The sequence below is a fragment of the Chelonoidis abingdonii genome, chromosome 14, assembly GCF_003597395.2.
Source record: "Chelonoidis abingdonii isolate Lonesome George chromosome 14, CheloAbing_2.0, whole genome shotgun sequence".
NCBI lineage: Eukaryota > Metazoa > Chordata > Testudines > Testudinidae > Chelonoidis > Chelonoidis abingdonii.
Window position 1 is genome coordinate 29,399,726 of NC_133782.1, and position 15,155 is coordinate 29,414,880.

Sequence of the window (15,155 nt, forward strand, 5' to 3'; positions counted from 1 at the left end):
TGCCATGCACAAGCTGCACGGTACTCTCAGAAATGTGTCACCTAGCAAGAACTGACTCTGGGCTCCCAGCCTGCAAGGCACTGTGTGCTCTGGCTCTGAGGTCAGTAGGACTATGTGCATGCTTAAAATTAAACACACCTTAAATGCTTTGCTGCATTGGGGCCAGGCTGCTCAGAGACTCGTGGGATTAAGCTCTTTGAGATCAGACAACACAGGAAAATTCAAGCTCGTCAGCAGCACTATCCAGTTCCCAATGAAAAAAGGGTTAACTCAAGCTCAGCTTCCCCCTTTTCTTGCCCAGGTGCTCAGGAAGTAGGTGCTTGGAAATCTGAGCTGGGAGACTGTCTCTGGGGAGGTCAGACTGCACACTCAGGGCTTAGCAGACAGGGTGAACCATAGACTGAGGGTTTTGGCCGCTTGTTAGGTTTATCTGGCATATTTATTTTATTGTGACCTTGTTCTCAAAACACAAGGCACTGCTCTTGCTATGTATTTGTTTCCACTGAATCATTTTAACACCTGATGATTGCAACATACAAGCCTTTTCCACCCTCAGAAATGTCTTGAGCAAGAGCAGCCCCTCTCCTTTGGAGCTGGTGCAACAGAACCACTCCATGCCATCTTTGAAAGCCTACAGCAGAGTGTCTGTCTCTCTCTGCATGGATCTGAGAAGCTCCTGTACGCTACTTCTCAAGAAGGCAAACAATTTTTCTTCTTGTCTTCAGTTTAACATTTGTTTTACATCGTTTTCAATATCTGATCTAGATGTGAACAAATGATTCACTAGCCTCGACGAGGTACGTGAGAAGCCTGAACAACAGGAATATACTGTAACCTTGTCCCAGGCAGCAGATAATCAGCTTCCAGGGAACCAGGAAGCTGGTAATATTTTGTGCCTGGATAGAAATCCTCACACAGACTTATTACGAAATCTGTGATGCAGTAACTTAACATAATTTTATCTGGCATAGTTTACAATGGACACTGCTATGGGAGCTAAGCCTACAAATAGATACACTTTAACCTGGAACCCATTTTAAAGCCCTTACCTTACATTTCAGAAATTCTCATGACAGACTTGTATTTTTGTTCCACAGGTAGCAGGATGCCAACATAGCATCAGGCACCTCTCTAACTGGGAGGCACTGCCACGTTTTCCCATGACACCATATCATTAAGGTCTGACTCCCAGGTCGAGTAGATGTACATGCGTTAGCTCTCATTGAGCTAGCGTGCTAAAAATAGCCATGTGGCCATGGTAGCACAGGCAGTGGCTCTGGCCAGCTGCCGAAGGACAATCCTGTCTGATATCCTAGGTATGTATCCGGGCATCTGGCCTGGCCAATATGGCCACATTGCTGTTTTTAGTGCACTAGCTTTTTCGTTACACTCATGACAGCTCATTGGCACTGGCAGTGTGGCATGGATGGAAATGAAAGCAGAATTTGTCTCTCTGGGTTGAACTTTCCAAAGCAGTCAAATGACTTAGGAGAACAAGTCCATAAAGTCAACAGGACTTCTGCTCCTGCATCACTCAGGCACTTTGAAAATCCCACCCTCTGCGTCTTCCCAGCCCACATAAGCAAAGTGACCCTTACCTGATTCGCTGATAGGAACTCCTGATTATTGTCATTCATTCCCATATACATGTTCTCCCCATCAAACTGGAAAGACAAGAGGAAGAGACAGTTAGTGAAATGCAGAACATATTACCTCCCTCTGTCCTTGATAGGCTTTTTGGATTCCATGCATTTTCCATCCTCTCAACATGGAGAGTCAAGATCTGAGGAACAAAATAGTTAGTTGTTTTAAATAACTGTTTACTCAACTTCTTGCCTAGGGTTTTGGGGCCCAGGTTATAACCTCAACCACGTGAGAGTCTGAAACAGACCCACAGCACACATTCAAAGAGGAACCATCCAAACAGACCTAAAATACTAAAAGGCACTAAAGCCTACTGAGAATAACTGACTTTCCAAATCCTCCCATCTCTCAGACACCTTGCTCAGTTTCCCCCAGCCCTCTCACAAACAAAGCCCGTCCATGGAAGGCCCTTCGGGAAAATGCTAGGCAGAACAGTTTGGTTTTGTCAGATGGAAAGTAGGGAGATAAAAATTGTACTTGCAGCATGATGAAAAGCTAGCTATGCTCTTAGCGTGGTGCTGCAACACAGCTCTGGATCATATGTACATTATAATAAAGGGAGACGTGAACATTGATTAGAATGCCAAAGCACTGCTGTTTTAATATTTAGAAAAATCATGAATTAACCATTTTAATCATAACCATACAAATCAAAACCATAGACATAGTTGGGGCAAAGGTTAATCAGCCTAAGAACTTACTAAAAATCACACTAAACTTTCAAATCTTTTATTCCTTATTTCTTTTCCCGCCACTGCTAATGACCAAGATGTATAAGTAACAGCTATACTTTTTCCCATTCAGCCTTCTTCACAGTCTTGTGCTAGCAAAACTGCAACAATATATGATACAAAGATCGTGCATTGAATGTGCAAGATTATCTTTAGCTAGGCATGATTCCTACATGCTCCTGGAATAACTGATCCTAGGTTTATGACGCCACCCACAGAGACCCCATCAAAATAAGGATTTGCAGCACCAAAATTACAAGCCTCTGACACTTGAGCTAAAAGTACACTGCTCCAGCTATGTGTAAGCAGTAGGCTGTTAAAGTGGCCAGGGCCAGCTACTGTTACATGTGCATTATGCATGTGTGAGACTGGCACTTTTTGATCTGCTTGATTCAGTCAATTACATCATTACTCCTGATACCACACTTGCCTCCCCGGTTGCAAACCAGGATATCGTGAGCGCTGAGTAGGAAGCTGTTCGGGAAAAGAGGAGGGTTATAAATGAGACTCATGGGAGAAGGTATCTATTCATCAGCAAATTGTAACCAGCAATGAGGAGGTGGCGGCAAGCATGGCACTTTACAGGGATTTTGATTAAATAGTCAATCTCTAAAAGTTTACTGGAGAGCAGCATTCCCTTTTTTCCTTCTGTTGGAAGACACAACACACCCTGCAAATCACAGTGGGTCTGTTAATTCAAACTAACAAGCAAGAGCTAATGAGCTAAGCACCCTGCATTCTGAAGCACTGTTCTAGACCCTTGTCGTAGTCATAAGGCCATGTCACATTGACCAGAGTCTTTACAAAATATGGAGGAGAGGTGCACTATAGCCCTGTATTTGGCTAGAAGAAGCCTTAATCGCTTTGGAATGAAAATGTCCTGAGGACACAGAGAAATCATTTCTTCTTTTCAGTTTACAAAGCTCTGTGCGGGCCTGAGTTCCCTTTGCATTACTCCAGTTCTGCACTACAGTAAGACTGTGGGAAATCAGACCCCATGCCTGCAGGGAACTTTCTTTCTCTATACCAGCTGGAAACTCGGCAAGAAGCCATTCCCTTTTCACTTCGGCCTCTGACTGCAGCCGGTCTCCTCCCTGTGGCTGGTCAAAGATGAGCCCATTCCAGAGGCAGATTGAGAATGACCTGGCTAGGCTTGTATGATCAGCTCAATCGGAACTTACATGCTCCCCTTGCATTCAGCACCAGACAACTAATCCAGCTACTAGACTCCAGAACCTTGGAGCTGCAAAACTCTTGCTGTTAATCAGCTAGAACAGCTCTCTCGGAATCAGAACCAAAAAAACCTCCAGAACGGTCTCTGGCTCAAGGCATTGCTGGGACAATTCCTGAGGCTCAGTTCACAAATGAATTATAGCAATACAATTGGATATGCCTTAAAACATTTCTGAGTTAGAGTTGGTGGTATTGGCTCTAAATCACACAATAGTCTTAGCAAGAGGGAGAGAGAATCCTGTTGCCCTTACAAGCCAGAGGATGAAATGGAGATGCTTGGACACACTGTGCTTCTGCTCCTGGCTACAAAACAGATACCAGTTGTGCATTAACTGACTGGTAAATGAATCATTGAATACCAGGGTTGGAAGGGACCTCAGAAGGTCATCTAGTCCAACCCCCTGCTCAAAGCAGGACCAATCCCCAGACAGATTTTTGCCCTAGGTCCCTAAATGGCCTCCTCAAGGATTGAACACACAACCCTGAGTTTAGCAGGCCAATGCTCAAACCACTGAGCTATCCCTCCCACCAAACTGCTAGTGAATGCCTAGTGAATTGCTCACATAATAACATTAAAAGAATATAAACACAGCCAGATGAAGATTATCAGTCTCACTACAGACTATTAATTATACTTCAGTTTCTCAGAATTGCAAAAGTCCATGGAATTTAGAAAGCCCATGGGAGCAGCACAGCTATATCGCCACACAGCTGTGTGTTGGGGGAGACGCACCTTCTCATGGCCAGATTATCCTCTGGAATCAGAAAACAACCAAATTCAAAGACACCAAATTACACAAGATGATGTGACAACCATTAACTAGCACTGATGGTGTAGCACTGCAGCAGCTTCACCAGGGTTAAAAGATGAGCCCGTTCAAATGTGGGACAGCTTCCCTTACAGCTAATGGTGGAAAGGAAACTTCATGAGATCAGTCATAAGAGATGATGAGCAGCTCCAGCTCCTGGTGACTTCCCTAGGATTTCTGGGCTGATCTCTCAGAAGCTGACCTTGTATTATTACATATAAAAATACTAATTAAAAGTATTTGTAAAATATCCATCTCCATAGCTGGATACTTTTAACCCAGTTCATATGTAAAGCCATTATGTTTCTCCAAGTGTTAAGTTTCCCAAGCAGCCATGTCACCCAAATACTCAACTGTCTCCCTGCCTCACTATGCCTTTAAAGGCAGAGCATGCAGAGGCTGCAGGATGGCTGGCACAGAATGCGAGACAGCCTGGTGGAGACTGTTCGGACACTGGAAAGGAGTGGTGGGGCTGTTTGAGAGGGAGAAGCTTATAGGACTGGCCATTATCGATATTTATGAGAAACTAACAGTATAGGGTAGGTAGCTTCTTCACGGGGAAGGCCACTGGACTGGGAGTCAGGAGGCCTGGGTTCTATTTCCAGCGCTGCCACTGGCCAGCTGGGGAACCCTGAGTAAGTCACTTCCTCTCTCTACACCCCAGTTTACTTGTTTATAAGATGGAGATGATGATGATTCTCCACCTTTCATAAAGCAAGATCTGCAGACAAAAAGCATGAGATAGATGCTAAGTATTCATCACTGGGGTATGCTCCACTCTTGGCTGCAGTATACTCTCATCCACATCGTATTTGTACCAGTGTTTTGTCTGGTTTACACCAGTGTAACATCAGAAGCAGGGCCACAGGCTGCTGACCGCCTCTGGTCCTGTGCAGAGGACCAGGATATAGGCAACACTGGAGATTAAACCTCATTTTGTGGATTTAAGTGGAGCATAGTCTTGTGCTAACCTTTGTCGAAGGGTGAATTTCACCCTTTCTAGCCAATTTATAAACTCCTGGAAGTCACTAAATCCAAGTAATTCCAGGGCACCAGGCCTGCAATAATTTTCTAAACTAGCATGGGCACATGCTCCCTAAGGGGGGACAAATGGTGTGTGGGAGGGTATGGCCAGGCATTTTAATTGTTCTCCAGATTCTTAACTTTGATTTAAAATACAAATTTAGTCTCTAGCCATTATGGTTGCTAAGGAAACCTTGAAAATATGGCCTAAATGGAACATATGCAGATTCTATCCAAGTTTGCAGAGAGCCTGAAACAATAGCTTAGAGATGTGAACAGCACCATTTATCTCCATGGTTGCTAACTTGGATGCCATTGATGACACTTTAAATGTTAGCCTTGTTAATTATTTCAGTCCTCAAATCATGTAAGAAAGAAGAAGGAAGATCAACACAATCTTTGCTGAGTGCCTTGCTCATTCTGATAGGCCTTTAACACCACATGGTGGGACAGTAGCAGGAATACAATCAGTTTTCCTGAAGGCAGCTTTCAACAGACTAGGAAACATTGCCATAGAGCACGGTGCTGCTTTCATTGCTATTCTCAGAATAACCATGGTCTGGAGAGAGTTTGCTGAAGTGAATAAAAATAGGTCTTTGTTCATATAAGGTATGATGGGGTGTTCACCCCACACCAGAAAGGAAGGTGTTAAAAGCAGTTCAGAGAGACTGCACAGTGAGCAACTTATTGGAGGGAGGCTGCACAGAACAGCCAGCCAGGCCCAGTGGGCTCACATAAAAGGAGCTGCAGGGCCAGAATGAGTCTGATGCTGTAGAGAGCCCAACGAGGGAGGATTGTGTTTCTTTCTAGTGGGCTGCAGGAAAGTAGTACCTTGGACAGAGCAGTTGCTGGCAGGGACCAGGGGGAGCAAAAAAGAGCTCCTCACTGGCTGCTGGGACATGCTGGCTGGAGGCTCTCAGAAGAGGGTGAAGAAGGTCCTGGAGCCACAAGGAAGTGGCCCAGGGAATTGAAGCAGCACTGCCAGAGAAGTTAGAGAGTTGCAGCAAAAGGCTGCTATCCACATGGTATTTGGGCTGGGACCCAGGTTTCCCCCACTCGCCACTGGGGAAGTGTCTGGACTATAGAACTGGGAGATACTCCTCTTTCCCGGATAGTGACATGGCCATAGATTCCAAGTCATGAAGACGACGCTGCGACTCCTGGACTTGGGTGCGTCTGCAGGCGGAAAAGATGGTGGAAGACACACCATCTGGAGAGGGTGCACCAGCCGAGAGACCTAATCCCCGAGATGGCCAGCAGGGGGTGCTCTGGTGAGTGAACTTCATCACATGGGGAAAATAAAGCATAGTGGAAAGGCGAAGGATTTCTCTAGATTTTACCTGCTGGAGATATTGTCACCACCAGGTCATCATTTCCTCTTCACACTACGCACACTGGCAAAGCCATGCTGCTAACAGCCTGTAGAGTGGACTGAGTACAAGTGCAAAGACTACACCCTGAATTTAGCCCTGATGCAAGCAACTTAATTAAAACGCAACGGCCCAGACTCCAACCTCCATCCCATCAGTGTAAATCTGGAGGAGTTCCACTGGTTTATACTAATGTAACCAAGATCAGGATCTCGGTCTGATGGAGCTGAACTCTGACAGCAGGGCCTTCAGAATGCAGAAGATGAAGTCTGCTCTTGTTTACACCAGTGCAGAGTGGGTATAAAATGCTACCACATCAGAATAGTAACTGTTTCACACCCACTTTGTGCAGGTGTTAATGACGACACACCCCATAGAGACATACTGCCTTCTAGAAGACTTACTGCCTTCTTGTTCAACCTGCTTGGCATTAGCAGAATTCAGAGACCAAGGGCCTGGTTCTGACCTGATTTAGGACCAATTCCAGCAATGGGATCAGCTAGCACAGACCCTTATATATGCACAGAAACCCATTGACACAATGGTGGGCCAAAAAGACCCTCTCCAGCTGATTCCATTGCAGGATTGAAGCCTTGCACTGGTGTAAATCAACAGCACAAATATTTTTAACAACACTCCAGACATGTGAAAGCTGGTGTGCATATTTGGATACTGAAGGCGAATGACACGACAAAGCACTTTGACAAGCAGCTCCATGTATATATATAATATTTTCTGCTGGGGAAATAATTGTTTCTACCACTGAAACAAATCAGTTAGTTATTCTCACTGTAGAAATTCTCAGCAGTAGAAAAACTAAAACTCTTTCCAAAGTGACAGTATCCCTACTGTCCTATAAACTGTATAGATCCAACTGCAGTATCTTTTCATACACACGCTCACTCTTCCACCCCTTTAAGGCCAAATGTTTTGCAAACTTAGGAAAAGAGCTATTTGCAGCACCCTCTTCATAGGAAACCTACAGAAAATAGACCTCATTTGAAAGTTGATATTATATACAAGTCTTTCTCTGGAGCAAATTCAAAATAGGAAAAGCTCTCTCTACATCATTCTGTTTGGCAGAACAGATTTGTTTTATTGCTTTATACCATTTCATCCCATCCCCCACTCCTTCATAATAACTATAATGAATCCTGTCCCGAAAATTACTGTGCCACTGATTGCCAACCTGAGCAGTGAGGCTGAAAATCAAGACTAAAAATGCAGTGGAAACTTCGGAACTTTCCCATTGCTGATTAGATTTTTTTCCCCTCCAGGCTATAAGGGTGCAAACAAATTTATTAAAAATTCTCAAGTCAGGATATTTTTTCAATTAGATGTTTGCCACTTATGCACTAGCCAGGTAGCGCAGATGAATAACGTGCTCTCTCGCTCACTCTCATCATTATCATTTTGCCACAAAATGCATTTGAAAATAAGCAGTCCCATCATTCCACACTGATTTACTGCAGAAACAAACATTTTAATATTTGCCTTTTGTTGCCGTTATTTCCTCCCATTTCACACTGAAGTAACTCCTCATGCATGTCAGCATTCAAATCCATTTCCAGATCTGAGCGCATACATCCATCATACTCCATCTCTGATAAAAATTGATCTGGCTCATTTCTGAATGATCTAGGCATGCTGAGTATAAAACTTTCTACTTGTCCTTAATTTGAAAGAAATGTAGTTTTGTGCTATTGCCTTAACCATTCTTCTGCTCTTTTGTAATTATTTAATAATGGCCATGATTTGGTAAAACCTATATTAAATAAATCAATGGGTGGGGCTAATTCTCACCTTCATTAGTTATTTACACCCATGTAAAGTGAATGCAAAGTAGATGCAAATTGTGATCGTAATGATTTGATAGCATTGTACACCCAAAGTGAGAATGATAATGTCAAGCAGTGAATGCAGCCCTGTGTATATAAACTTGGAAAAGAGGGGTTTCTTTTTATGTACCCTGCACCTGATTCTTATCTCACTTACACTGGTGCAAATTAGTAGTAACTCCATTAAAGTCAATGGAGTGATTCTGGTGTATGTGAGATCAGAACCAAGGCCCCTATTTTTAAGAGAACCCATTTCTATACAAGCCCAACTGAGGGAGCACTCTATGCCGGGCACAGAATTGGCATTTTAAAGGGTTTTTTTTCAATTCTACTTTGGGCTGGCTTTTGTCTAGTTGTTGTTTTTGCAGAATGATGGGTGTTTTGACTTATAAATGTGCTCACAGGTCACTATGGGTGCATGTTAGTAGGATGAATATGAATAAAAATAATAAAAAAAGAAGACGACGCAGAAACTAAACCAAAGCAGTTGTGAAATCTTCAGTTCTGGGTAAACAAGTACAAATGTTTGCCATTCGGAATGGACAAAATTGGTAAGACACATTATTTATTTCCAAGCTTCTGAGAGGTGTTACCAGTTCTCACAGATCACATGATATTTGGTGATTTTCTTAAAGCTTCAGCTTCTGGAGTCATGGGGTGACATGAGACGCTCAGCTTTCAATTTAAAAAAAAAGGAAATTTCCAGTTCTCAAGTTTGCAGAGAAAAAACTTGAAAATGTGAACCCTAAAGACTCAAAAAAGCCAAAAGGCATACATCTGGGTTTTTTTTTAAATCTTATGATTTTTAGCCCAGTCTTATGGAGCCTGACTTATGATGGTTCAGTGCTTGGAATTTGCCACACTGTGACGTTTAAAAAATAACTAACTACAGATACAGAGTCTTTAACAAGTGAATCATGACCAGGACAGCCCAGGATAGCAGTGCCCAGAAGTCATCATCATCAGGTAGCTGTTGCATGCACCGTGAAGAATGAACTGGCTATCTCAGTTGGTTTCTAGCATCCAGGTATCCACATCACAAGAACCTTCATCTGTTTGCCTCAGCAGAGAAGCCAGGGAACAGTTCAGTCTGCAGAATGAATTCCCCTCACCCCTCTAGAGGCCATCTGATACTCGGTTGCTGGTAGAAGCCTGCACTCTAGTCAACCTGTGCCTGCGTTTCAGTCTCCAAGAAGGTCAGTCTAGTATCTCTGGCAGCCATAAAATCACTGAGGCTAATGGATGAAAATAATACTGTCCAGTGAACTCCTTTAAACTGCTAGTACTAAGCAAAGAGATCCAAAATCCCAAATACAGAATAGTCCACGTTATATTTTTTTTAAAAAGTTACTTATAAAAATTTCATCAGATCATATTGGCATAAACGTTACTGAGATTTAAGGGGACGCATCTGATCAGGTCACGCCCAGTATGCTGGCAAATGTAACTTATCTTTGCCGAAGGATTACAAATGTTTTTTCCATCGTGAATTATTAGCAAACAAGAACTATTTCAAAACTAAAACTCTTTATGAAGTGCAAAATTTATCCCTCCTCAAATGCATTTCTGCCATAATATTTATAGGTCCATGTCTGCGGAACGCCTCATATTGCAGGGTGTTGGAGTGAAACTAAGATGCCAGCTGAACAGGCTAAGCTTTATAGATGTGCTGGAATGTTAACATTAGAAGAAACATCTCCAAACACTGTCAAGAGTCTATTTTGTCAACACACATTTCTGTCAAGTCATAAGGATGTGAAATATTTGCTTCTGCCCTGCCCCCATCATACTCTGCTACCCGCAAGGCCGCAAGTGTGATTTCCTATAGGAGTAATTTAACATCAGACTCCTTCAAGGAATACACAACTGAGGTTAGTCTAATCTCTTTAACTGCAGTTTCCCCATTAAGGTCTCCAGACAACCTCTGGCCCAAAGTGATCTATTTAACACTATTCATTTGTCCACTGAAATGCTTGGATTTCCCCTCACTTGGTCCTGTCAGATGGGGTCAAAAGTTCAAAAATAGAATTACTTAAACCTCCAGAATGCTACTGCAAGGACAGCACTGACATTTCCATTTCTATCTAGAGCACAGCCATCCGGGCTTATCACTTATTCTAGTTTGCCTTTCAGAGGAATACGTTGAAACTGCTCTGTAATAGCCCAGCATGCATTAATAGTACTATGTGCCTCGCACGGCTATTCAAGCCTTGGTGCTACAAAAGTAATCGGGCTTTTATTTAGGAAGGATTTTACACATGGTTGTTAAATATTATTATGTACGAAGTTAGAGCAATCGTTGAACTCTGTAGACCACAAGCAAGCAAATTACAAGAGCATCCTTATAAAAGATCAAAACTCTAAAGACAGTTTAAAAAGCGCTTATGAGACATATGGACTTATTGTGGGTCTATCGTGGTCCAAATGTCAAACAAGCCTCTTCCCTTTAAACCAAGATTTAAGGTTGGTTGGTTTTCATATCAGAAAAAAAAAAGAGTAGTGGGTGATAAAAACAGAGGAGCATTTAATTTTCAAAACAAAATAAAGTCATAACATAGTATTTTAAAACACAGTAATAGCAATTACCTTAAGAAATTATGAGAAATCAATGTCCATTCGTTTTTAAATATTTTAAATGATTTTATATTTAACAAATAATTTAAAATCATTTAAATCAGGGTTTCTCAAACAGAGGATGCCGCTTGTGTAGGGAAATCCCCTGGCGGACCGAGTCGGTGTGTTTACCTGCCCCATCCACAGGTCCTACCGATCATGGCTCCCACTAGACACGGTTCGCTGCTCCAGGCCAATGGAAGCTGCTGGACGTGGCAGCCAGTAAGTCCCTCGGCCTGCGCCATGTCCAGCAGCTCCCATTGGCCCGGAGCCACGATCGGCCAGACCTGCGGACGGGGCAGGTAAACACACCGTCCCACCCCATCAGGGGTTTTCCCTACACAAGCAGCGACTCCTGTTTGAGAAACCCTGATTTAAACCCTTTGTCACTCCAATATACTGGCCAGATTTTATGAGCCCAGATCAGCATGGTGACTAACTTTAAGTATATGAGCAGTTCCAGTGAAATAAGTCACATGCTTAAATTTAGGCACATGTCTAAGTACCCTGCTGAATCTGGGTGTCACATCATGGCTGGCCTTTTAAAGGGAGTTGGGTTTGTGACTAATCAGTCGCCTCCCAGTTGAAGCTGAGAGGCCACAGATCAGATGATAGCTTGAAGATCATCTGGGTCTCATAAAAGCCTGCAAGAGCTCAGCTGCAGGGAGTAGGAAGGCTCCAGGAAGAGCCCGCATGCACGTCAGAGAAGAAAACCCAGTTTACATGCGACTCAGATGAATGGTCTGCAGAGTGTAATCCTGCAGGGAGCAGGCTAGGAAGGAAAAAGGAGCAAAGAGGTTAATCTTAACTCCTTGGTGGATGGCTTGTGGAGTGTAAACCTGTATGGAGTAGACAGGCTTCCACAGAAGACCCCAGATCAAGGGGGCAGGAAGATGACTGATATGATGAACTTGTGTTTTTAAAAGGAAAAAGGGACTGAAATCTTATGGCTAGAGGGAGTTATTTGGTGCACAGGCCACCGAGTTAGCCCTCTGGCTTACACTGAACTGTAGAGATACATCTGTATACTTTCACGGAGGAGTCTTACTCAGCAGCAGTTGGTGGGACTGCAAAGAGCACGATTTGTTTGTTCTGTTTTGTTTTGTATTAAATTGGGAGGAACACCACCTTAAATCATGGTTTTTATCATGGATCCTCTGGCTTTAGTGACCATACTGCCTTGCCTAGAGCATCTGGTATTTATATCCATTATGGCATCTACTGCTTAAGAGCAGCAGATCAGGATCAGGCCAAATCCTGGTCAAAATGTTACATTGGTATAAGTCTGGAGCAGTCTCATTGCTATTCCAGATGAACTCCCCTGAAAGCATTGGGTAACTGAGAGCAAAATCTGGCCCTGGGTTCTATTCATGGCTCTACTACTGTCCCATCACTGTATGATCTTCATTTAGCTATGCAATTTGTGCAGAGCCCTGGAGAGAATGCAGTAAGGACTGCGCCATCCCAGGAAGTGCACTGGGCAAGAACATGCCTCTTGGGGCTGCTCGGTGGTACAGGTGGGGTGCCCATGTGCAGCTGCAAGAGTGTGTGGGGGAGGGTACATACTCCCATCTCTGCCCTGGTCTTTGCTGGGTGATTGGTTTCCCATGAGGGAAGAGAGCTGTTCAGTCTCTGCTCACAGGCACTGCCACTGGGATAGAAATGATGCTGATGGTGGAGCCATGAAGCAGCCATTTTGAGAGGTTGGGTGAAAGGCTACTACAGGGGCAGGGTGAGATCCAAACAGTAAGCAGTGCTAGAAGACAAGGAGTTTGTGCCCAGAGACACTTGTCATTTCAGCAACACCTGCTGGTGACATTTTTGCAGGGCTAGGGTGACCAAATGTCCCGATTTTATAGGGACAGGCCCAATTTTTGGGTCTTTTTTTTTTTTTTAATATAGGCTCCTATTACCACTCACCCCCGTCCCGATTTTTCACATTTGCTGTTTGGTCACCCTATGCAGGGCTATAGCAAAAAACAAACCTGCCTCCATCTCAGCAGATCTTCAGCACCCCAGCCTGTCAGAGCCCTATGCACAGTGCCACCCTCACCTTTAAACTTCCCAATTTTATCTTAGATAAGTGGATCCAGGGCCAGATTCGATGCCAATGGAGTTATACCATCAGAGAAGAGGACCCAGTGTCCACAATTCTCCCTCACAATTTTCTACACTCCTGTAGAAAAGATCTTGAGTGCTGCAAGTACTCACGTAATGTTATTTAATTATCTAAGGGAACATGCAAGTTTTTGATGGCAATTGCAGTACACCAAGTGCCAAATATTATTATTGTTATTTGGCAGGAATAAGGACCTAAAATAATTTAAGTAGATCTTTCAATCCTGCAAAAGAGTAAAAATTCTTCACAAATAAAAACCCATCCACTCAAAGCTACGGGCATCAGGAGAATTTAGTCTTAAGACTGACATGGAAATAGATTAATTTTTTCCCCATTTCATACTCTAATTACAAGCCTTTTATTCACCCCCCTACCATTTTCTGTTCTCATTACAGTCTTTAAATTGCTCTGAGAAATTCTGTACCTTATTCTGTTCTTCCTGCAATCTTTGTCATGGAAATGAGAAACAGAATGTATAAGCATGAAAATACTGGAGAGATCAAAATTCTGGGCTAACCCTTTCACGCCTGACTGCAAGGAGAAGAGAAAACAGCATAAACAGAGCGCTGAATCAAACCTTACTCCATCTTCATTGGCCCAATGCTCAGTCTGCATTTCCTACTCATAGACCAAATGAGAGATGGAAGGACTCCACAGAAATGCAACTCTAAATAGGCCACGTACTGCTCTCAGTTACAACTGGGCTACATCTTGTTTTCTGGAGTTGCAGGGCTGCCACTGAGGCCAAAATGTGGCCTAATATATTCAAATATCATTCAAATCAAGTTTGTCTGCTATTTTTCAGCCCACCTGGCACTCCAGTGTCTTGTATAAAACTGTCTAATATAAACTCTTACAAATCATACTTCACTTTGCAAAGCATGGGCTTGATGCTGCTCTTTCTTAAGCTAGTGTAAATGAGTAGGAGTTTTACTGATGTCAAGCTGGGGTGAGCAAGATCAGAATCAGGCCCCATGGCTCTTTGCTCACTCCAGACTCTGGCTGATTTTCCTAGGAGTCTGAGAATGGGCAAAGAAAACCATACAGGACCCCAGACCTGTCCAGGAAACACTTCACCCACAGTGCAATGCAACCTCCTCTGTGGCAGTGGCTGGGTGACAACACAGCTTTAGCACCTCAGAATGACTGTTCAGGAAAGGAAGTGAAGGAAGATTATTTATCAAACGGAAACTACAGACAAATGTCAATGGGCAGAATTTAATTAACCAACTAGAATTTGACAAAGACACTAAGGCCAGGTCTACACTGCGACTTTAAATCGGTTTAATGGCCGATATACCGATTTAACGCTGTATCCGTTCACATGACGTCGTCATTAATATCGATTTTACCGCCTCCTTAAATCGATTTCGGAAATCCTCCCAAACGAGAGGAGTAGCGCTAAATCATGTGGGGATAATCGGATTAGGGTTCGTGTGACGAAATCGACGTTTTTGGCCTCCGGCGGTATCCCAGAGTGCCACTGACGCCTGCTGGACGCAATCTGACTCGGATGCAGCGGGCAGGTAAACAGGAAAGCCCGCGAACTTTTGAATTACATTTCCTGCTTGTCCAGCGTGGGCTCTGATCAGCCTCGGCTGGCATGCAGTCTCAATCCAAAAAAGAGGCTCGCACATGGCCGTATGGAGTACTAGGTCTGATCGCGTCTGGGGAGAACAAATCCTGTTGATATCCTGCTCGTTAACAGAACACGAAATGCCAAAGCCGTTTGAAATAACAAACTGCAGGATACCCAGCGCTGCGTGCAAGCGTAA

The 15,155-nt window shown here is 43.5% G+C and overlaps 1 protein-coding gene across 5 annotated transcripts in view; it reads right to left on the reverse strand.

Moving 5' to 3' along the window:
- TOX2 (TOX high mobility group box family member 2) overlaps positions 1 to 15,155 on the reverse strand; it is a 265,767-nt gene that overhangs the window by 170,419 nt on the left and 80,193 nt on the right. For all 5 annotated transcript variants that reach the window (XM_032793340.2, XM_032793339.2, XM_032793335.2 and 2 more), the window contains exon 2: positions 1,599 to 1,664. In XM_032793340.2, coding sequence (XP_032649231.1) covers positions 1,599 to 1,664 — 66 coding nt within the window. The remainder of the gene's footprint in view (positions 1 to 1,598; positions 1,665 to 15,155) is intronic.